The 24,349-nt window shown below is 37.1% G+C and overlaps 2 protein-coding genes across 4 annotated transcripts in view; one reads left to right on the top strand and one right to left on the bottom strand.

Annotated features, from left to right (window-relative positions):
• The first annotated feature begins 80 nt into the window (after positions 1-80).
• KLHL41 (kelch like family member 41) lies at positions 81-16,004 on the top strand. Its single transcript, XM_059053522.2, has 6 exons — positions 81-2,691; positions 6,049-6,206; positions 6,327-6,434; positions 8,651-8,836; positions 10,860-11,006; positions 15,662-16,004. The coding sequence occupies exons 1-6, from the start codon at positions 1,582-1,584 to the stop codon at positions 15,771-15,773; spliced, it is 1,821 nt and encodes a 606-aa protein (XP_058909505.1). The 5' UTR covers positions 81-1,581; the 3' UTR covers positions 15,774-16,004.
• A 425-nt stretch (positions 16,005-16,429) lies between these two features.
• Positions 16,430-24,349, bottom strand: part of FASTKD1 (FAST kinase domains 1) — a 33,386-nt gene continuing 25,466 nt past the window's right edge. For 2 of the 3 annotated variants that reach the window (XM_059053512.2, XM_059053515.2), the window contains exons 10-15: positions 22,160-22,288; positions 20,874-21,005; positions 20,394-20,507; positions 18,219-18,357; positions 17,456-17,570; positions 16,430-16,672 (exon numbers count right to left, since the gene is read on the bottom strand). In XM_059053512.2, the coding sequence (XP_058909495.1) occupies positions 16,571-16,672; positions 17,456-17,570; positions 18,219-18,357; positions 20,394-20,507; positions 20,874-21,005; positions 22,160-22,288 (731 nt within the window). In that variant the 3' untranslated portion in view covers positions 16,430-16,570. The remainder of the gene's footprint in view (positions 16,673-17,455; positions 17,571-18,218; positions 18,358-20,393; positions 20,508-20,873; positions 21,006-22,159; positions 22,289-24,349) is intronic. The other variant, XM_059053514.2, reaches the window with a different exon arrangement.

Genomic DNA, 24,349 nt, shown 5'->3' on the forward strand with positions numbered 1-24,349 from the left:
GAGCAGCTGTTGGTTTTTTCTAGTGTGTTAAAACCTTTAGTGGCCTCTATAAATGGAAAGAGTCAATGAGCTCTTCTCTCAGCTGTTGTTTTAGCAGCTGACAGTACCATTGACTTCACCGTGATGTAAAATAAGGGAAAAAACTTTTACTGATGGATGGAAACCTTGAAGTTTAAAAATACATAATTCCCTGATCTGGGGGCATTCATTGATTCACTCAACAAATATTTATGGAGCACCCGTGAGACCCTGTGTCTATAGCATTGAGCAAAACAAACCTCCCCCAAATCCCTGTCTTTATGGAGCTTATGTTCTTTTGAGCATGTTTAAGAATACCAACCTTTGAAATTACAGTATCTTTACAGCCCCACTGAGTTTTTAAAAACATGAGAATATAATTTTGTAATAAAATATTTCATGAAGAAGTATATGATGCTATTTGTATGTAAACAGGATCAATTTTTTTTCAAGTCACGCTTTCTGCATCCCATAATTAATATGGTGTGTTCTATTATAATCAACTTAAATTATGATTCTAGTCATATACTTTTTTTGTGTGTGTGTAAAGCCTGTTTTTCAGATTATACCAGGGATGTAGCACTTTGTCCTGATTTTGCTATGTTCTATTGATTACATTGTTCTCATGGGTTACAATACATCTGTTCTATTTTTTTAATTTTTATTTAATGAAAGATCAACACAAAACCACAGAATATCTTTAGTGATCATACTGTATGTATGTAGATTTTTTCTTTCCCTAGGGCCAACTTTTAACTTTTTTTTTTCTTGTCTTACTGTTTGCCACATCAAATCCTTTGTAGAGCAAGGCAGGGTGTGAACAATTTAATTCATAATTTAATTCAATACTAATTATAGTTTTTCCACTTAAAAAATACCGATAATTTGGAATGTCTTAGAAAATAGCAGTTTCTCTGCATTTATTTTCAATCATGATGGGGGGATATTATTATTTTAAAAGTTTTTTTTCCAAAAAAAATCTATAATTATAGTACCTAAGTAGAAGTCTTTGTTTCCTACTTCTAAAAGAAGATTATCCCACTGTTTTAAGTAGAAAATAAAAATTTGTAGCAGTTACTGGAAAGGGGATCTTGCTTATGAGTATCCAAATGAACTCAGCTCATATTCTTGAACTTTGCATCATTAATTCAGATAGCCAAGTAGCTTGCCACTAGACCATTTTTAGCAGACTGACTTATTTTTATGATTCAGTTTTCTGTTTAATAAACATTTTCTTGCGGTAGCCTTTAGCATATCTTCTAACGCTTTATGTATTACAAAGCTTTCCACTTCATTTAAATCTCTTGTTTCTTAGCTGTTTCCTTAGTGATTAAAAGTTCCAGTTGTTCCTTTCAATCTGTAACAGCTGCAAGAACTCTTCTTTCCAAACTAGCTCTCCTAAATTCCCTTGTTAGAGTTGGTATCTATATTTAGCTGGTGGGATTAAATTGCAAAGGCTTCAAGCTGGGCAAAGCACACTGATCTGCCTTTTTACTGCTAGACCTGTGTGCTGTGAGGAGCTAAGGCCTTAGTGTCCCCTTCCTTACCCAGGTTACTCACAAAATGGATTCCCAGCGGGAACTTGCAGAGGAACTGCGGCTTTACCAATCCACCCTTCTTCAGGATGGTCTAAAAGATCTCCTGGATGAGAAAAAATTCATCGACTGCACACTAAAAGCAGGTGACAAAAGTCTTCCTTGCCACAGACTGATTTTGTCAGCTTGTAGTCCTTACTTCCGTGAGTATTTTTTATCTGAAATTGATGAGGCAAAAAAAAAGGAGGTAGTACTAGATAATGTGGATCCTGCTGTACTGGATTTAATCATTAAGTACCTGTACTCTGCCAGTATTGATCTCAACGACGGAAATGTGCAAGATATTTTTGCGTTGGCCAGCCGCTTTCAGATCCCCTCCGTGTTCACTGTCTGCGTTTCTTATCTTCAGAAAAGACTTGCTCCTGGTAACTGTCTAGCTATCCTAAGATTAGGACTTCTTCTTGACTGCCCGAGACTCGCCATCTCTGCCCGTGAATTTGTGTCTGATCGCTTTGTACAGATTTGCAAGGAAGAGGACTTCATACAACTGTCTCCACAGGAGCTGATCTCAGTTATTTCCAATGACGGCCTAAATGTAGAAAAGGAAGAAGCGGTATTTGAGGCAGTGATGAAATGGGTGCGAACAGACAAAGAAAACAGGGTTAAAAACCTTAGTGAAGTGTTTGACTGTATCCGTTTTCGCCTTATGACAGAAAAATATTTTAAAGATCATGTTGAGAAAGATGATATAATTAAAAGCAACCCAGAACTCCAGAAAAAAATCAAAGTTCTCAAAGATGCCTTTGCAGGCAAACTCCCAGAACCTAACAAAAACACAGAGAAGGCTGGGGCTAGTGAGGTGAATGGTGATGTTGGTGATGAAGATTTACTTCCTGGTTACCTGAACGATATTCCCAGGCATGGAATGTTTGTCAAAGACCTCATCCTCTTGGTTAATGACACAGCTGCAGTGGCTTATGATCCCACGGAAAATGAATGCTACCTTACTGCACTGGCTGAGCAGATCCCCAGAAATCATTCCAGCATCGTTACCCAGCAAAATCAGGTGTACGTGGTAGGAGGCCTCTATGTGGATGAAGAAAACAAAGATCAACCTCTGCAGTCGTACTTCTTCCAGGTAAGAAAGGATATTTTCATATATGTAGAGACATAAAGGAAAGGCTGTTAGTCACCATCTAGTTAGCTGACTTGTGAATTATTCAGGCTGCTTTTATTTTATTCTACTTGATGTGCTATTCCAGTCCCTTGAATTTTCATTACTTAGAGGACTGACAAATATTTGAATCAGTTAGCTGCTTGTTAATATTTAATAAACGTTTTGATAAAGAATGAGGTTCTAATTAATGTATACGTGATGGCTCATGATTTTCTTTATGCACTTTTACCAAAAATGTCATGTTTATAGTTGATTGTGACTGTAATCCTTTAAAGTCCAGTATTTTAGTAAAAACGATATTTAATCTTGTGTCCTCTTTCTGAAAAACAGGTTAGTGTATTTCCCAAAATCAAAGTACTTTACACATTACAAAATGTTATAATTGATCAGATTTTCTACCTTTTTCCAAGTTTCCTTGAACTGACTTGAAGTTCCTGGAGGCAGCATTTCATCTCTTATTTATGGTTACTGCCTAAAATATAGTTTTGTTGAAAATGAAAAGAACTTGTATACATATTTTACATGCTTTGGATTACCTTCTAGGAAACACTGTCTACACAAGTGTCACTAATTTGGATTAATTGTATTTAGAAATATTTATTTATGATAAATGATCAAATTTATTTGGATCAGAGTTGTACTTAGACGTATTGGCAACCTAATCTGTATTATGAAACCATAGAAGTTTCCAAGAAAACACATCCTCCTAAACTAACACTCTTTGTAGTTTGTTTGAAAGGAGTTTGTTTCATACTATCAACACATTATATTTACCAGTTTATGAAGGAATCAGTGGCTTACCCTTCATCTTTAATAATGTCAATACCAGTACTTTGTAGCTTACAGATAGTTCAGAAGAGTTTGTTTAGGTCATGGCTACTCATGGCCTGCGGTTTATGGGCACTTGAGTTGGAAAGGCCAAAGATAAGCATGTATAGAATGTCATACCACAGTCACTGAGTGCTTTCAAAGTGTGTGACATACGGTGGTGCATTTATAAAGCACACTCTTTAACCAGCTTTTTCTAATCTTGAAAAATGTAATAATACATGTTAATCACAGTTCCTAATTTTCCAAGTTCCATTAAAGAATGTTAAGTATGAAATATAAAAATAAAATAGAAGCTGTAATCGTAAGTATTTGAATGTGGGCCAGAAAATTTCCTAAGCCCTAATTTTAAATTCAGATAAATTTCAGGAAGGGTAAATTCAATTGAAAAGGCAATAATTTTATCTAGGAAGTAAAAATGACATCAAAATACAGACAGACAGATACCTGGAAATCATAGACCCAAAGAATACTTAATAGCCTTATCTTTATTCTCTTCCATCCTGTTACTGCCCTTGCTTTTATTGACACAGCCTCTCATTTCTGAAACCTGCTTGATGTTGTTCCTTTTCGCTACAAAAGGTTATACAAAGTTGAAAGGGTCGACTCCCTGTCATTTCCCATGCCTTGCTCCTTCTAAAAGGCACAAATAGTGGGACAAGATGCCAGGATAAAAACACCTGACTGTAAAAAAGGGTTATGACTCACAAGAAAATATATGTATGAGAATCTCAGGCTTTGTATTTTCTGCTTGGTCACCTCTGTTTAAAATGTATTAAGTTAGGATTCATATGACCTTTGATTGTATACTAGAATTAGATTGTGAGAATTTTTTTACCTAGTTGTAAAAGCCGGTTTTTTTCCATAGACTTAATGGTTTCGTCAAATCTTTGAACACCACATCTTAAAATAATCCAGGTCCAAACTCTAATTTTAAGGGTGAGAAAACTGAAGCCAGAGAGGTTAAATAGCTTGACAGCTCATCTGTAAAAAAGCCTGGCAGGCAGTCTACTGTCTCATGTGCTGTAGGAAGTGCCCTATCCAGGGTGGTATGGGAATGTAGACAGTATTGTGTAGTGTGGGCAGTAAACCCTCCGGTTTGGGATTATGATGGCTGCTGTTCCCATTTAAAAAGACAAACTATGAATTTGTATAGCTTGCATCAGTATCACTTAAAAGCTCTATGAGTTTGTGCAAATTATTTAACCTTTCTGTACCTCAGTTTCCTCATCTGTAAAATGGAGAAAATAAAAGTCCCTATCCTGGAGGACTAGATGAGATTACCTGTGTCAAGCATTTAGTATGAAGCCTATCACACAGTAACAACTCCATGAATGCTCATTATTACTGCTACTATACTACATACCACTTTCTTGATAAATAATTTTTTTTCAAAAAATGAAAACATTAGTGATCACAATCTGGATGTTGAAATTTGTGACTGCAAAACTAACAGTGTATGTGTGGGGATCAAACCACTCATCTCAGCTAGTTTTAATTAGTACTTTTCTTTAACCAAGGTTACTAAACCAGATAGAGATAGGCTTCCATAGGGACCCCTCCCTATACCACAGACTTTAATATCTGCATCTATCCTTGGTATCCAATTATTCTGGATTTTATTCCTTTTACTTCCACTGCATAGAAGTAGCACTAGAGAGGACAACAAATCTGTGAATGCACACCCTCAGAAAGCAGTTTTCTTGTGCTTTGGTGTCCTAAAATGCAAAGTGGAAAATCTTAAAATTACCAATAGTAAGTGCTAAAGCTGATGCCAGCCATATCAGAATCACCTATCCCAGAGCATGGGCTCTTGGAACACTGTCTTAGGCTTGCAGAATTGGCAGTAGCAAAAACAAGCAAAGTTACTTCCTAATATAAACGAGAGAGAGAGAGGAGGGTATTTTAAATGAGTCCCCCAAAAAGGCTAGGAAGTTATAGGCTATAACATCTGCCTATATCCGAAGTAATACAGTGAAGCATGGAGAACCTAAAAGTGTTGAAGGAAAGAAAAAAGATAATGCCTAGCGCCCCAGCTGTCTGTGAACTGAGCGACAGGTCCAGCTGCCCCGGGCACCAGCTTGGGAGCATGTTAAATATAGCATGCGGGGGTCACTCACGTACTGTGACCCTCTTTTTCCCCAGTGTCCTAAAAGTATTATGATTCCTTGTTCAAACCTGAACAAGGCAACATGGGAAGAAAATTTGACAAGAAATCTCACAGTTCTTACCTAATCTCCGGTGACTATTTTATTTTCTCTTTCCTTTCTTCAAGTTCTGCAGGTTTGAGTACTTTTAGCTATTTTGGTAGGCCAAGTAGCTTTTCTCATTTTTCTTGGTAATTCAAAGGTAAAGTATGATCCTTTTGGGGTTTTAGTTTTACTTGTGAGACCTTTGACTATCTCAATGAATTCTAAACAACAAAGTATAGCATATTTTTTGCTACACCTGTAACAAGCTCCACAATTCCTCATATATTCTTTCTTTCAGCTTGATAACGTAGCATCTGAGTGGGTTGGACTTCCACCTCTGCCTTCAGCCAGGTGTCTCTTCGGTCTGGGAGAAGTAGATGACAAAATCTATGTAGTTGCAGGCAAAGACCTTCAAACAGAGGCTTCGCTGGATTCAGTATTGTGCTATGATCCTGTGTAAGTTGGCATGACATTCTCGTTTCCTAAGCATTCAGGTATATGAGTGCCTATATCAAAGTCATAATTTTAGAACCTGAAATTCACTGAAAGCATATAAATTCTATCTTCTGATTTTAGGGCGGCCAAATGGAATGAAGTTAAAAAACTTCCTATCAAAGTCTATGGCCATAGTGTGATTTCACATAAGGGGATGATATATTGTCTTGGAGGAAAGACAGATGACAAGTAAGTACCCTGACATCTCCTTATGGTTTATATCCAAGTGATTTTTTAATTACAAGGGTTCCTTCCTGTTTTCACTTGAATCTACATGCTGAAATAGAACTTGGTTCTCACCCATAACATTTTGAAAGTAAAATTTCAAAATAAAATTTTGAAAAGTTATTGGAGAATATTTAAAATGATTGATGAAGGAAAACTGTATACAATTTTAAAGTTACTAAAGTGAATTTGTGTATGCCCAGCATATTGCTAAGAACAAACATAATATCTCCATCATAAGCATTCTTACAGTGGAAAAGCAGCATTTAGGAACATAATCAAGTCTTTTATTTGGCTAATTTATAATTATATTTTACTACATTAAAACCCAGTGGGCTTTTTATTCATTTAGCCGTAAGTAGATAAAAATTAAGTGTATCTCTTTAATGTAATATTTTAAATATAACTATTAAAACAAAAGTGCTTAAAAATCATGGATTTGGGAGGCTTCCCTGGTGGCGCAGTGGTTGAGAGTCCGCCTGCCGATGCAGGGGACACGGGTTCGTGCCCCGGTCCGGGAAGATCCCACATGCCACGGAGCGGCTGGGCCCGTGAGCCATGGCCGCTGAGCCTGCGTGTCCGGAGCCTGTGCTCCACAACGGGAGAGGCCACAACAGTGAGAGGCCCGCGTACCGCAAAAAAAAAAAAAAAAAAATCATGGATTTGTACTTTACATTCATCAGAGAGAATTTAGATAGTTGAGTTTGAAACTGGTGACTGGGGACTGAAAAGAGGGCAGTTCTTTCCTTAGCAATGTTTCACTTATTTACTCCTGGACATGTGATATTCAAAATATTTAACAACTGGTCACAACCAGGCACTGATCAAACAGAATAGATATACCTGATATACCCAGTAGCACCCAGTCTCTTATGAGAAAAAGAGGATGAAGTTTCATATAACTTGCTTTCTAGGTACTTCTCAAGGGATAGGTAATTAGGAAAGAGATCTTATACGCCCAAGGGAGAAGTGAGTTTAGAGTGCTCCAGAAGTCAGTCAGTTAAGCCAGTAGCCTGTCTGGTAAAATGAAGATTTTTAGCTTCAATAGTGAGAACAAATTTCCTGCCCCTGAAAACTCTGACTAATTTGGCTTGTATCATTTACCCAGTTTGTTCAAGAGATGCCCAATCCTGGAAAGGGAGTCAGAATTAAGAATTTAAGGGCAAAGCAGGAAAGGAGAGTAAAATATCGAAATGTGCTAGAATTAAAGAACTGTATATTGTGCAGTTAATAGTTAATGGCTATTACTCAATTAAAATGACATTACAGAAAATATGATTTCTAAAAGCAAAGGGTTTTTATACAGTCTGTCCATATTCAAAGATAATATATTCTGAAATTTTGATATCCTCCTTAATGCCAGATATTCCCATCAAACAAACATTTAAAGGAAAGCCGTATTACAAACACACTCAGAGCAAAATCTTGTCTAGAACATTTTTCCTGAGTAATAGAATGGAAAATCTGTATTAAGCAGTATTATGACTGGAAACATAGTGACTCCGCCAAATGATTTAAATTGTTTCCTTCAAGTAGTATTAGTAACTAGGAAATTGATGTGTCAGTAAGAAACATGCAGGTCTTGTCAGTAAGAATACATTAATCTTGAGAATATGATTAACCAAAACAACATTGCGGGCTTCCCTGTAGGTGCAGTGGTTAAGAGTCCACCTGCCAATGCAGGGGACACAGGTTCGAGCCCTGGTCCAGGAAGATCCCACATGCTGCAGAGCAACTAGGCCCATGCGCCACAACTACTGAGCCCATGTGCCACAAATACTGAAGCCTGCATGCCTGGAGCCCATGCTCCACAACAGGAGAAGCCACCACAGTGAGAAGCCCGTGCACCGCAATGAAGAGTAACTCCTGCTCGCTGCAACTAAAGAAAGCCCATGCAGCAACGAAGGCCCAATGCAGCCAAAAATAAATAAATAAGTAAAGTTCCCTTTAAAAAAAAAAAAAAAAAAAAAAACCCAGAACGTTGCTCGACAAATGCTAAAGTCAAGAACTTTGAAAAGAGTCACTACCTAAAATAAGCACTGAATTATACTAGTTATCGCCACTGCATTTGAAGAACATGATTTTGGATTGTGTTCTTATGGAGGAGTTTTAAGATAATACTTATCATTCAAAAAAGAAAGCTTCTAAAAGGACCATTTTGTTGTGTTTTATGTTTACAGAAAGTGTACAAACAGGGTGTTTACCTACAACCCCAAAAGAGGAGACTGGAAAGATCTGGCTCCAATGAAAACCCCTCGTTCCATGTTTGGAGTGGCAGTCCATAAAGGCAAAATTGTGATTGCTGGAGGCGTCACTGAAGATGGTCTTTCAGCTTCAGTTGAAGCTTTTGACCTCACCACCAATAAGTAAGCTGCCATCTCTTACTACAGAATATGAATCACTATACGTTTTAATTTCTAACTTTGGATAAAAATTAAGCTTTCCAGGGCTTCCCTGGTGGTGCAGTGGTTGAGAGTCCGCCTGCCGATGCAGGGGACACAGGTTCATGCCCCAATCCGGGAAGATCCCACATGCCGCGGAGCAGCTGGGCCCGTGAGCCATGACCGCTGAGCCTGCGTGTCCGGAGCCTGTGCTCCGCAATGGGAGAGGCCACAACAGTGAGAGGCCTGCGTACCACACACACACACACAAAATTAATCTTTCCAATTTGGACATGGGGAGAGGAGGGTAGGGAGGCAAGGATTGAAGAGGAAGTATCTTCATCTGTGTTTCTTTTGGTGTCATGGGTATGAAATGACTAACATTTTGATGCATTTTGTGTTTGTAATTTGGAATACATGACCCTCAAGTAAATGTTGGAGTGATCAATCTATTCTTACTTGTTATTAACTTGGTGAATTTAGTCATGCAAAGGTAATACTTCTGAATAATTATATATATATAAATGGATATATATCTCTCTATAAGGTTATTTGATTTGAAATATGTAGTTTCTTTAAGGACAAAAAGACCTCCACTTAGTTTGTGATATTTGTAATGCTTCAGATGTTTGATTCTTTTGTGTTCTTTATAATTTTCTTTATTTTTTTTCACTTTTAAGCTTATATTGGCTTAAAGTTAATGTAAAAGATATTTGACAGATATTCTTTATATAGAATTAGTCCTTTTCAAGTTTTTGAGCTCACACATCTAGATGAGTATATAGTTTTTATGCTCCTCGTTTAGCAATGAAGAAAAATTACAGCACTATTATTACTTTTTTTAAGGAACCATGTATGCCTGATTACAAAACAGACTTTAGTTAGTCTGAAAATTACAAGGACGTTTTATGGAATTAGATTTTTATGATCGTTAAAAATCATGTTTTTTGAAGACTATATAGTATGGGTAAAAACTCATGTTATAAGAAGTTAAAGAAGCAGCACACAAAACTGCAAATACTCTGTGTTCTTAGTTTTGTTCATATGCATAGATGGATGTTTAAATTTATATGCATTTTTTTAATGACAAAATTATAGCTAAAAAAATATTGCTTATGATTATGTCTGAAGGACATGATCATGGGTGATATTTGTTTTCTTCTATACCTTTCTGTTTCTCCAGATTTTGTACAATTTACATATATTTTTATAATTAGAGAAACAGATAATATGTTTAGAGAAAAACTATGAGATCCACCTTTATGCCAGAGTAATGGAAGAGAGCTACCAAAATGACTAACTCATTCTAGACTCTTGATACTTCCAATTAATTTGATTGATTTTATCTTTAGTGGTCCTATTTCATATAGCTATTAACATTAAAAGTTCCCTTAAATCCTTTACTTAAAAGGATGAAGTATAAACTATTTAAAAGAAAATTTCCAACCCTAGTTTGTAAACTATTCTTATCACATGCTTTATTAAAAAGGGTTTGGAGATTTCTTGAGACACTATGGAGATCTGAGTTTTTAAAAATTTGTATTAGCATTCAAATGAAATCCAACACAGTAGGGACTAGGAGCCCTAGAACTTCCCCCAAAAACTCCACTTTTTTTTTTTTTTTTTTTTTTGGCTACGCTGCACAGCATGTGGGATCTTAGTTCTCCAACCAGGGATTGAACCCGTGCCCCCTGCAGGGGAAGCACAGAGTACCGCAAGGGAAGTCCCTCAAAGCTCCACTATTTATGGCATACAGTTTGATAACCACTGCTGAAGGTGCTAACTAATGATGTATTCTTGGATTGACATACTGAGGGCTTTAAAATCTAATTTGGTTACATCTTTCAAATAAAGGAATATTTAGATATTTTCCAGTAGCAAATTTAATCTTGTAATTTTGGATGTTTATGCTACTTGAAGTTTTTAATGATAATTTCCTATAATTGTTCGGTAAATACATTTGGCATTTTTAAAAGTTTTACATTAACATTATCTTCAATAATTCCAGGTGGGAAGTAATGACTGAATTTCCCCAAGAAAGAAGTTCCATCAGTTTGGTCAGCCTGGCTGGATCCCTGTATGCCATTGGTGGTTTTGCCATGATTCAGCTGGAGTCTAAAGAATTTGCACCCACTGAAGTCAATGACATATGGAAGTAAGTTTTCTTCCCTCCAATTTTCTGAACCAAATATTAAATAAGATAAAACAATTTTGAATAGGAAGCCAGATTTTCCCAAAATGTATGCTACTTCTTGATAGTAAACTAAACACTCTTTGAACCTGTTGAACTTTTACACATTGCCATTTACTTAATCAAGTACTGCTTCTAGTTAGCTGTGAGCTTGGGAAAGAACTTATCGGGGCCTATTTCTTAAGCAGTAATTGAGAGTTGGACAACTGATCCTTTAAGCTCCCTTCCAGCTTTTTTTTTTTTTTTTTTTGGAGCAGGCTCAGCAGCCATGGCTCACGGGCCCAGCCGCTCTGCGGCATGTGGGATCTTCCCGGACCGGGGCACGAACCCGTGTCCCCTGCATCGGCAGGCGGAGTCCCAACCACTGCGCCACCAGGGAAGCCCTCCCTTCCAGCTTTAAAAGTGTAGAGCAGAGGGCTTCCCTGGTGGCGCAGTGGTTGAGACTCCGCCTGCCGATGCAGGAGACACGGGTTCGTGCCCTGGTCCGGGAAGATCCCACATGCCGCGGAGCAACTAAGCCCGTGAGCCATGGCCGCTAGGCCTGCGCGTCCAGAGCCTGTGCTCTGCAACGGGAGAGGCCACAAAAAAAAAAAGTGTAGAGCAGAGGCTTCCAAACCACTTACCTTTCTCCCAGAGAGTACTTTATTTCCTAAGAAAAGAGTCTGGAATAAACACTTAACCTCTTGAGTTTTCCATGATTCATTAACTCTATTTTGGATCTAATTTAAATATATTTCCAATTTTCTGAGGATTCAGTTATAAAAGCTTTTTAAAAAAGTGAAAAGTAGCAATCCACTTGACCTCCAAGATAGGTGCTGGGTAGGTCTCCCAAGTATAACACTTGCAGTTGTTACTCAATTGAACTATTTTACAGTTAAGCTTAAAATGAATGTATTTGAAAAGGGCTGTGTGTGTGTGTGTGTGTGTGTGTGTGTGTGTGTGTGTGTGTGTGTGTGTAAAGTCACATAGTAACATAGCTGGGACAGGGCATACAGTGTGCAGATGTCTGGTCACTATCAGATCACCACATGTGCTGTCTTCAGCCCAGGCACCATGCTTGCTGATCTAAGTTTACAGGAGGTAGACCTCAGTTGCCTGAGGTGAGCATGAGTTCATGCTGTATACTCATCCAGAAACTGCCAGACTTATGCTTTACCTGTCAGTTTAAAGGCCAGCCCCACTCCCAAGTCTGGATGCCCTTACCTGGCCTGTCACCAGATTGTCCAGAACCTTGGTACTCGAAGTATGGTCTGTGGACCAGCTGTGTTGGCATCTCCTGAGAGCTTCTTAGAAATGCAGAATCCCAAGCCCCAACGCAGACCTACTCAATCAGAATATTAATTTTAACAAGATTAGTGGGTGATTTGCTTGCACATTTAAGTTTGTAAGTACAGCTTTGGAAGAGTGATCAGTGAAGGCATAACACTGAGCCTGAGAATGAAAAGTAGGTAACATTTGTTCTATACCTGAACCAGTACATGCCTTATTCCCAGCTGGTAAACTGGAAGGCTGAAAGCCTGGCAGCTTAACCAAACAATTATTTTGTGCATCAGACATCATTTCCTTATGTTGTTGTAACAGTAACTAGCTGTGTAGAGGGCAAGAAGAAGTGGCTATAAAAGGAAGTTAACTGGCACTTCCCTAGTGGTGCAGTGGATAAGAATCCACCTGCCAATGCAGGGGACACGGGTTCGATCCCTGGTCCGGGAAAATCCCACATGCCATGGGGCAACTAAACCTGTGCGCCACAAGTACTGAAGCCCATGCACCTAGAGCCTGTGCTCTGCAACAAGAGAAGCCACCGCAATGAGAAGCCCCCGCACCGCAGCGAAGAGTAGCCCCTGCTCGCCACAACTAGAGAAAGCCTGCGCACAGCAACGAAGACCCAATGCAGCCAAAAATAAATACATAAAATAAATAAATTTATTTTAAAAATAAAGGAAGTTAACTATTACCTTTCTCCCTCCAAAAAAGAGGGGAGAAGATAAACAAACTGGAAATTTCCAGGGGAAGAGGTTAGACCTAGCAAGAGGATGAGATGGGGAAAGACTGGAAAGCAGCAGAAAAAAATATGAAATAATGGAGGGATGGGAAGGTTAGGGCTTTTGGAAAATGGGGATAGGTACCAAGAGTGAATAGGCAGTGATTCTTAACCCTGGCTGCTTTGACCTTTTTTTTGGCTGCACTGCACGGCATGTGGAATCTTAGTTCCCTGACCAGGGATTGAATCCACGCCCCCTGCATTGGGAGCGTGGTGTCTTAACCACTGGACCACCAGGGAAGTCCCCTGGCTGCTTTTAAAATATACCAGTGCCTGGGCCTTCATGCAGACCAATTAAATCAGTTTCTCCAGGCAGGGCCTGGGCATCACTAGTTCTTAAAACCTTCCAGGTGATTCTAATATGCAGCAAGCCTTGAGAAACGCTGATGTTAAGGAATGGTGCTATCAGCTGAATCCCACATGAGCCACTCTGGATCCTAATGGTGATCAAAAGCCAAGTTGCTTCAACAGAATACTGCAGGCAGCAAAGGAAAGTACAGCATCTCCTGGTAATTTTAGCAGGAGGGGTTCTGATTATGGTTTATTTTTGCGATTAAGGCAGTGCTTCTCAAAACTGCTTGCTCATTGGAATCACCTCAGGAACTTCAAAAAGCACTGATGCTGCCTCTGTTCCCCTCCATTGATTGTGACTTAATTGACCTTGGATTTGGTCTGGGCTTTGGAACTTTCAAAAGATCCCCAGATGATTCTAATGTGCAGACAAACTTGGGAACCACTGGATTTGGGAAAGGCAAGAGGAGGGGGCATTCATAATTATCTGCTTGGCTGTAAAATTTTAAATTTAGGTACTGGTATTTTCCATTTAGGTAATAAAATCTGGGGCAATAATTCTCAAACCTTGCTGCATATTAGAATCACTTTGGGAACTTTAAAAAAAATCCTCACACCAAGGCCACAGTCCATACCAATAAAGTCAATCTCTAGGGGTGGGACCCAGGCATCAACATTTTTAACGTCTCCAGGTAGTTCCAATTTGCGAGTCAAGTTTGAGAACCAATGATCTGCGGTGGTTCCCAAGGCAACATCAGCACCACCTGAGTACTTGGTAGATGTGCAAATCTTTAGTCCTCACCCTGTAGACCTACTGAACCTCTAGGGGTAGGGACCAGCAAACTGTGTTCTAACAAGCCCTCCAGGTGACTTTGATATGTGATATGTTGAAAGCCACTGACCTACAGAGAAGTGGCTACCCACTTGCCCTCAACTTCCTAGTGAATCTCTATTCACACATACAGAGATGAAAATAACAGTGTACTACATTCTAAATCTATAGACCCTCTTACTGTGATATGTAAAAAATAATTTCCTTCTCATATTTTTTCTTGAAGTCATTCCATTATGTAGGATTGACCAAGCTGAAAGTAAAAAATATAACTTGCCAGGAAGCAAATGCTTTTAGGCCTCATTTAACCTCAACCTCCTATTGCTTAAATGTGGTCACTTTTTCATTAGATCATTTAAAACTGTTCTTTATCTTTTAACTTGTTGCTCCAAATTTTATATAGATAATCAAGGTTCTTTTCCTTATTAGTGGTAAAATATTTTTTGTCTACTTTTCCCTACATAAAAATCACTCAGTGCACAGTACAGCTGTACAGCTGTTAAATTTGGACCACTGATGAAATTAAGTCAGATAGGCATCAGCTAATTTTAAAATTATTTTAAATCTCATTCACTCCTTGTAGAATGATTTGGGAGTATTTCCTATGTGCCAGGTATTGATAGCTTCTGGAGGAGGGAAGATAGTAATGTGAATAAGATATATGTACCTTTGAGCTTGTTGAGGACATAAATATAGGGGAAAAAATTTAAATAGAAGGATAATTGTTATAATGGATACCATACAAAGGACACTGTGAGAAATGAAAACAAACTGCTTGAGGAAGGTGAGAAAAGCTTCACAAAGAAGGCAGTGTTTAGGAGTTTCTCATGCAGAGATGGCATTCCAGGCATCAGGCAGAGGAAGAGCACACAGGTCTCAAAGGAACCCAAGTTGTCTGTATCTTTATAACCCTGAATACTCAGAGGGGACGACCAGTTCTTACCTAATGTCAAGTGCAAGAGTAGTACTCACACAGGACAATAAAGGGGAAAGAGAATGGCTTCTTACAGAGTGACCACTAGTGTCATGTACCATGCTGAGCACTAGTGTATGGGAACACTTGAAATTATAATCAAAGTGACTAACAGTCCCTGCTCTTCCCAGTTCTTACTCTTTGCTGACCTTGACTCATGGGGACCAGCCATCTTTCGCAGTCCAAAGATGAAAGATTAATTGCCTGTTAACCGTCATCTCTGGACGGTCTCTGATTCCCGGAGAAGGCTTAACTGCCTAAGCATCCAGATTAAATACCATGCCAGTAATGTGGGCATATGCTCAGAGAATGCGTATTTTTGGAGGAATTCAAGTGTTAGTCTACAAGTCAGATGCATCCTCCTCTGGGTAAGAGCCAGTAGGGTTTTCTCAGAGAACAACATTTGTATATTCAACACAGGGAAATCTATAGAACTATCTACTTAAAAACAACTTGCTGATTGCTTTCTTTTTCTCCATCAGGTATGAAGATGATAAAAAAGAATGGGCTGGAATGTTGAAAGAAATACGTTATGCTTCAGGAGCTAGTTGCCTAGCAACACGTTTAAATCTCTTCAAACTGTCTAAGCTATAAACAAGAAGGTGAAAAACCATAATAGATAGGGAGGTGGTCTGTTTGGATAATAGGGCTTTAATTTATTGTTTTAAAAAGGCTATATAGAGATTCATGTAGAAATTATTCACTATGTTATTGTCCAAGAGATTAGCAATGGGAATCAAAACCTTAAAGTTATTGAATCTTCAGTGTGATGATCAGAGCTTAAAACCATTTTCTAAGAAATTAAATCTTAAATTGAACAGATTATTCCTTTTGTTAATCTGTCTCAATCAATTGTAAAGAAGCTTCCTAAATCTGAGTTTACTAATCCTTTCATTTGCATTGTTGAGGTACCTTTACACTTGTTTTCTATTACAAATGAAATTGGAGAATGAAATATATACATCTGCATTTTCTAAAAATGTTTAAAATAGCAAAAACCTTTCCTCATGCTTCAAGATATAACAAGAATCCTGTGCATTAAAGATTATATGCTGTAAGAAAACTTTGGAAATGCTATTTAAGGAGTACAATAAATGGGTCTCAATTAAATTTTTAAAAATTTAAAAATAATATAGTTCCTGCCACATAGTATGCACTCAAAGAATGAACTACTTAAGTTTCTTAAAAGCTACATGTCTTTTATATTAAGAATTTTAAACAATTTCCCAACTAGATAGTAGAGAAAGTAGTCCATTGTAAAATGTCTGTTTATTTCAATAGGTATTAATTGACCTAGAAATCAATTCTACATTATTTTTTAATTGAATCAAGCCACTTAATTAAAATAAGTCCAAATATGACACACCATGATAACTAATTTTCAATAAAAACTATGATGATGATTTGCCTTCTCCAAATATCCGTTCTCTCAGGTAGTCCATTCGAGCATTCTTTGTTGACAATGCCATAGAGTTCCATTCAAAATGAGGGATCTGTAAAATAAGTAATGTAGTCTGAATGAAAGCTCAAAAGCAGCAACAAAAAACATCAGGGAAGACCTCTAAGAATACTGAGAAGAGCTATAGGAACCCTAAGACATTAGTTTACATAAGCATAGCCTTTGAACCCTATCTGGAAGATTGCCTTCTTCTTGACAACACCTGGAAGACCCTTTTCTACTTCACAGCTCCTTTCATCCTCCCATTCCTACAATACCAACAATGGACATTTTTCCCCATGTGCCTTTCTTATATTTATACACTAACCTTTTTCTCTTATAACTCCATCCATCTCAATAGTGCCTCTCTTTATTGTAAGATGAATATAAAAATCAAGAGATCTTCTAGAGACAATTTTAAAAATTATTTTTATTTATTATTCTTAAAAAAAAAAGCATGTTCTATTTCAGAGAGATTTTAATACAGCTTTTTTTAATATTAAAAAAAAGGTAATTCTACAACTTTCACCTTAAAAGGGGACACATGTAAAGCCAGTGCCTCTGGGATTTTTGTGGGGTTTTTTTTGGTGTTTTTTTTTTTTTAGCGGTATGCGGGCCTCTCACTGTTGTGGCCTCTCCCGTTGCGGAGCACAGGCTCCGAACACGCAGGCTCAGCGGCCATGGCTCACGGGCCCAGCCGCTCCGTGGCATGTGGGATCTTCTCGGACCGGGGCACGAACCCGTGTCCCCTGCATCGGCAGGCGGACTCCCAACCACTGCGCCACCAGGGAAGCCCTCTGGGTTTTTTTAAAGGCTGAATTACAGAAGTATTTCATACCTGAATTACATGATAGCCCAAAATTTCCAAGTGTCGTTTTTTCATAGCAGATTTTCCTTTTAAATGAGGGATGTTTCTACAAAATGCTCTCGAATCCAAAAATTCCAAAGCAATCCTACATAAGATGAAAATAAATATTTACTTCTGAAATTGAGAAACTGAATAATTATAAGTCTTTCAGGAACAAGGGTGCATCTTTATAAACTAAAAACTGCCAAATGAATAAATGAGTATATTGTTATTTTTCTACTTAAATTAGTAATTAATGACAAGTAATCCGATTCATTAGAATTAAACCAAATTATAGTAAGTATCTGCATGCTTTCATCTATTTGTTTCTTTGTCCAATACATATTTATTATGCACCTACCATATGTAAGGCACTGTGAGGGATACAAAAATAAAAGGACACACTTTATAGTCTAACAAAGAACATATGATACACAGTAAGTAACTGTAATGCAGTGTAGGAAGCAGCTATGTGCTATCCGAAAAGTAGAGAGGCATGGGAGGTCCAAAGAAGAAGATACTATTTATTTCCACTGAGGACAACTTGAAGGTTAGTGCTTTAGATATTGCTAGGCTTTGGACAATGAAGGATGGAGATTAAAGCAGAAAGCACAAGAAAAGCAAAGGTATGTGGGTAGCATGCATGAGATACATGAGGAGCAGATTCTACTATAAATAATCCTTGATCGCTGAGTTCATTAAATCGTGCCAAAATTAACATTTAGATAACAAAATCTGAAACTAAGAAAGGTACTTTTCAGCTCCTGGTGGCAGTCTGGATCCAGTTATTTGAGTATTTAATTCCGAGTGTATTTTTGGTAGTTTTCCCAAAGTTGTATTATGGCTTCCATAAGGAAGAGGTTTTTTCCTTTTATCCAAGATACACTCAAAATCTATAAGAAAGTACAGGAACCAACAATATGAATTAGGTAAATTCTTATAGGTAAAATTTTAAGATATATTTTAAATATTTATACATGTATATAAAGACACACACACACAAACATGAAGAATGAGGTACCTCCCTAATTATCCAACTTATTTCATTTATTTATTTATTTATTTTGGCCACACCATGCAGCATGCAGGATCTTAGTTCCCCGACCAGGGATTGAACCTGCGCCCCCTGCAGTGGAAGCTCGGAGTCTTAACCAATGGACCGCCAGGGAAGTCCCTATCCAACTCATTTTATATATATGATCTAGTCCAAGATCACCTCTCTTTGAAAATCAATGAATAAAAATCAACCAGCAAGTATTACTAAACGATTGTTTAGCATGGGGGCTATACTTAGCACTGCACTAAGCCAAATCACATTACAGTTTTATTTTAATCCCCTTAGATCTCTTGGTCACAATTGTTGGAAGCTAAACCAACTCATCTGAAAATTAGTAAAGACAAAGATTGAAGCATGTATCCTGTTTTTCCTGTATGAACTGTACATAGGGTAACTAAACAGTTGACATAGGAAAGTTCTTTTTAGACAAATTCCAAATAATAAATGCAGAATGACAGCTGTAAAATATCACTACTTTTCCACCCCTGATGAATAATGCATTTAGACAATAATTTATTTTATTTATTTATTTGCGGTACGCAGGCCTCTCACCGCTGTGGCCTCTCCCATTGCGGAGCACAGGCTCCGGACGCACAGGCCCAGCAGCCACGGCTCAGGGGCCCAGCCGCTCCGCGGCACACGGGATCCTCCCGGACCGGGGCACGAACTCGCGTCCCCTGCATCGGCAGGCGGACTCTCAACCACTGCGCCACCAGGGAAGCCCTAATTACCTATTCTTTACATATAAGGGAAACTGGGGCACTGAAGCATCTTCAAGTTAATTATCAAACATGAAATATACTTTTCTCATAAAGAAAATGAATTCTGGAGCTAGAATGCCTAGGTCATCCTGGCTTTGCCTTCTGCCAGCTATATAACCTTGGGCAAACAACAATGTCTCTGGGCCTCAGTTTCCTTATCTATAAAATAGAATAATTTGTAAAACTTACAGGGAGATAATAAGTTTATTATATATAAAACACATAATAATATCTAACACATAATTAATATGTAACATAAAAATATGTAACTATCAATTACTGTTGTTGTCATATGAAATTACATCATTGTTTGAAAGATGCACATACCAGCAAAAAACCTTAATAAATCACAGCACAGTCATTCAATGAAATATTATGCAGTCACTAAAAATAATATATAATTATATTTGTTGGCATAGAAAAATATTCACAACATGTAAACAAAGTTACAAACACTATAAAATAAGCCATTTTGGTTTTTTTAAAAAAGTCAGGACTTTTTTAAAATACATATTGCTTGCACACATGAACATGTATTGCTTGTAAAATTAGAAAGAAAACAAAAAATGTCATTAAAAATGAAAAAAAAAAAAGTCAGAAAGAGAAACATAGACACCAAAAGTAAAAAGTGTTTGTATCATGGGTGATTTTCCTCTTTTTGTTATCTTTCCTTTCTGGTTTTTCTATAAGCATGTATTATGTATCATATAAATGAGTGTTTCCTTCCAATCCTTAGTTCTTAATTATACTACTGTATTGTCTTTTTAATTATACCATATCCTTATATACAAATATTACCAATTAAATCTTATTTTTAATGATCTATATATATTTTCACATAAAAATAAGCCTCTTGACAACATGAGGTACAAATATGAGTTGGCAATGCAATGGGATTGGGATATAATAATCCTAGCTCCCCGACCAGGGATTGAAGCCAAACCCCCTTCAGTGGAAATGCACAGTCCTAACCACTGGATCACCAGGGAATTTCCTGAAAATTTCCAAGATAACGAAAAAATTCAAAAAACAGTTTTAAAATTCCAATTGATGAAATGATTCTGTTTAGTTTGGCTTTCTGAAAGTAGCTAATAACCTACCAAAGACTTACCTATTGTGTAGTAATAAGGTGTAAGAACAGAGGCTTTTACAAAATTGATTCCTCCTAGTACCTCTGCTAACATTATATAAATCTGCTGCTGTGCTCCATTCATACTGCCAAAATCTTCAGGAAAATAAAAATAATTAGTTCACTTAAAATAATCAGCTTTTGAATGAAAATCATCCAATATCTACAAACTGAAAAATAGATTAATATTTCCAACAAGAGCTTCCATGTATTATAATACCACCTGCAATATCACTAAATTCAGCACAAGTTCTTTGGCTCTCTACCAAAAGAGGTTTAGTGTCCTAAATATTAAGAAATTCTTACAACACAAATTTCATCTACAAAATGGTTTCATTAAACAAGTTATGGCACTCTTGGGAACTCTGGTGTCATGGTTAGGTTTAACAATAAAAACAGTGCACTACCTAATAACGTACTTTAGAATTAAGCTTTACTTTCTGACCCAAACAAAACTCAAACCTTTTTTATACTGCTGTTGACAGAAGCGGTCATGAAACCATGGAATCTGATATTCAGGACATTCCAGGCAGACTGCTCTATTTAATTCCATAAGACGATATTGGACCGTCATATTTAGAGATGAACATAAAACTGAAATTTAAAAAATACATTAATAGACTTTGATAGCTTGAACTTAGCAAAGACGATTCATTTTTCACATTCATTTATCCCCATAATGGTTGTAACTTTTATTCTCATATTATAAAATCATTTCATTTGCATACACATGCTTTATATTTTTAAATTATTACATTCAGTGGGATGATTAGGACAAACACCTATGTTTTTCACTAATTATGAATATTAAAACTACATTTTAGGGGCTCCCCTGGTGGCACAGTGGTTAAGAATCTGCCTGCCAATGAAGGGGACAAGGGTTCGAGCCCTGGTCCGGGAAGATCCCACATGCCGTAGAGCAACTCAGTCCATGCGCTAAAACAACTGAGCCTGCGCTCTAAAGCCCGCAAACCACAACTACTGAGCCCGAGCCCAGTGCCACAACTACTGAAGCCCGCGCACCTAGAGCCCGTGCCCCGCAACAACAGAAGCCCGCGCACTGCAATGAACAGTAGCCCTGCTCATCGCAACTAGAGAAAGCCGTGCACAGCAACGAAGAACCAAAGCAGACAAAAATAAATTAAAAAAAAAAAACTACATTTAAAAAAATACTACTAAAGAATATTCATTGACCTAATATTCCATATTTAGCAATCTATCCTAGGGAAACAAAGATGAGGGCAATGACTCATGTATAATAATCATTATTTATAGTAATGAAGAATTGGAAACAACCTACATGCTAACAAATTTTATTACTTCCTTATAATGGCAGATTCTATAGACTAAAAAATCATGACATCAAAAAATATTGAATGGCATAGAAAATTGTTCAAAATACAGTTCAATGACAAAAGCAACATGAAAGTGAACATATGTATAATTCAAATTTTGTTTTAAAATATATATAGGTATATAAACCTACACATAAGGACAGGAGACAGAAAAGAAATACTCCAAAACATTATAAGTGGTAGTTTCACTTGGTGGTAAGATTATGAATAATCTTTTATTTTCTATTTTATACTGTTCTATATTCTAAATTTTCTACAATAATCAGGAAATACTTTTATAAACAGAAAAAAACCCCAGTATTAACATTTAAATGCTTGAGTATGTAGGTAGAGCTGAAAACTTGGATATAAAATACAAGTGATAATTTATTAAATTAAAAAATATATACATACGTTCAAGTTGAGAATCTAATTTGGCTAAGAATCTGATGTTAAAAATTGCCTTCAGTAGATCTTCTGAAAAATATTCACGTGTGGCCAAAGAGTAACCAAGAAACACTAACATGAGAGGATCCAATATACCTAGAACAAAATTAAGATTAAAAAAAAATTAAAATGTACAGCTGCTTCACATATACGTAATATATACTTTATTCAGGTAAAACCAGGTTTTTAAAAAAAATAATACAAACACAACCTTGACAAAATTAATCTATACTGTCACAAGTCCAGATAGTGGTAAAGTGGTTACCTTTGGGTGGGTGAAGAATGGGAAAGAGGGCTGGGGAGAAGGGTACTATGCTAATATTCTATTTCTTGATCTGGTTACTGATTCCTTGGCTGATTCAATTTGTATAAATTCACATACTATATATATAGTAAGGATATGTACACATTTCTGTGTTATTATTATACTTCCATTAAAAGTCTTTAAAATTGCCTTGAAAATAGAAAGACTGAAAACAAAGGGTCAGTAGAGTATGTAAAAATAAGTGATCCCAGTCTCTGTTATACTGATAATATTGCTCAGAATGTGTGCAGAATCTTTCTAAGCACTTTACAAATATTAACTCATTTAAACCTCACTTCAGTGTAAAGTAGGAATGATTATTATCCCCGTTTTATAAACTGAGTGTACTGAAGCACAGAGAAGTTTAATGACTTGCCCCAAGTCACATGGTTAGCAAGTGGAGGGTGAGATTTAACTTGGAGAATCCAGCTCTGGAGTCTGAACCACGGTCCTATGCTGCTCTCTAGGGCTCTCAGACCCCCAGGCTGGGTACAGACATATATGAAGCTCAGGTCTCACCCAGTACCTCCTCCCTTACCTGTCAGCCAGCAACACGGTACGTGTCCCAGAGATAAGGCTTGAGGTTATTTACCAGATTTGCTTCATCCAAGAGATATTTCTTTTTTTCTTTTTTTAATTTTTATTGAAGTATAGTTGATTTACAATGTTGTGTTAGTTTCTGGTATATAGCCAAGTGATTCAGTTATACATATATATATATATTCTCTTTTTCATACTCCTTTCCATTATGGTTTATTACAGGACATTGAATATAGTTCCCTGTGGTATACAGTAGGAACTTGTTTATCTACTTTATATATAGTATCAATAGTTTGTATCTGCTAATCCTAAACTCCTAATTTATCCCTCCCCCACCCGCTTTCCCCTTTGGTAACCATAAATTTGTTTTCTATGTCGTGAGTCTGTTTCCATTTTGTCAATAAGTTCATTTTTATCATACTTTAGATTCCACATATAAGTGATATTATATGGTATTTGTCTTTCTCTCCCAAGAGACATTTCCGATGAGAGGGAAGGGGTCCTCTAAAATGTGCCATTAGCAGCAATGTTCTTACAAAGGACCAAAAAAGATGTTAAATCTTTTCAATGTTTTGCTGAGTTTATTTAATAAAGCAAGATCAAGTCACAAACAAGGTTAATAGCAATGATCTCTACCAGCAAAACTGATCCATCCGTCAAAACGAATGTTTATTCAAAATAAAGAAAAGTATTATTCCATTAGAATTTTGCTTATACAGGTCTCCAAGAATTTTCCAAACATTTTCCCAGTAAGTCTTAAAAAAAAAAATCAAAGCTGTACTTCTCAAACTCTCATCTCTCATATCCTTTATTTGAAGAGAAAAAAAAAGAATGTATTTTCATTTCCTTCTGATTGTTGACACACAACTGAACAACCAGGAGAGAACATTCAAAGTCTCATCTTTCTATATATAGTTGTATTACTAAAAGGGGGCATATATGAACGCCACACATGTATACACCCATACATGAATAAACACATACATATCAGTCCCATTTTGTCTATTAGAGACACACAAAAATAGACATGGTTAGACACTATCTAGCATATAGACCCCACAAAAATGTAGCAAAGTCCATGAGCATCATACTGACATAATTAATATATTTATGCTGGTCTCACACAGCCTAACTAGAGGTCTACAAGCCTAGACAAACATACCCTAATATAGAGCCTAACACCTTATGCGGGACGTGGAAGCTCCCAGTTAAGTATTTGTTGCTTGAATGACAGAATAGGAATTTCTTACTCTCCAGGCACAGCAGAAAGCTCTGTGGAAGCTGGTCTCTGGCTGTCTCTCCAACCTCTTCTA

This window comes from Kogia breviceps, chromosome 2 (assembly GCF_026419965.1).
Source record: "Kogia breviceps isolate mKogBre1 chromosome 2, mKogBre1 haplotype 1, whole genome shotgun sequence".
NCBI classification, from domain to species: Eukaryota; Metazoa; Chordata; class Mammalia; order Artiodactyla; family Physeteridae; genus Kogia; species Kogia breviceps.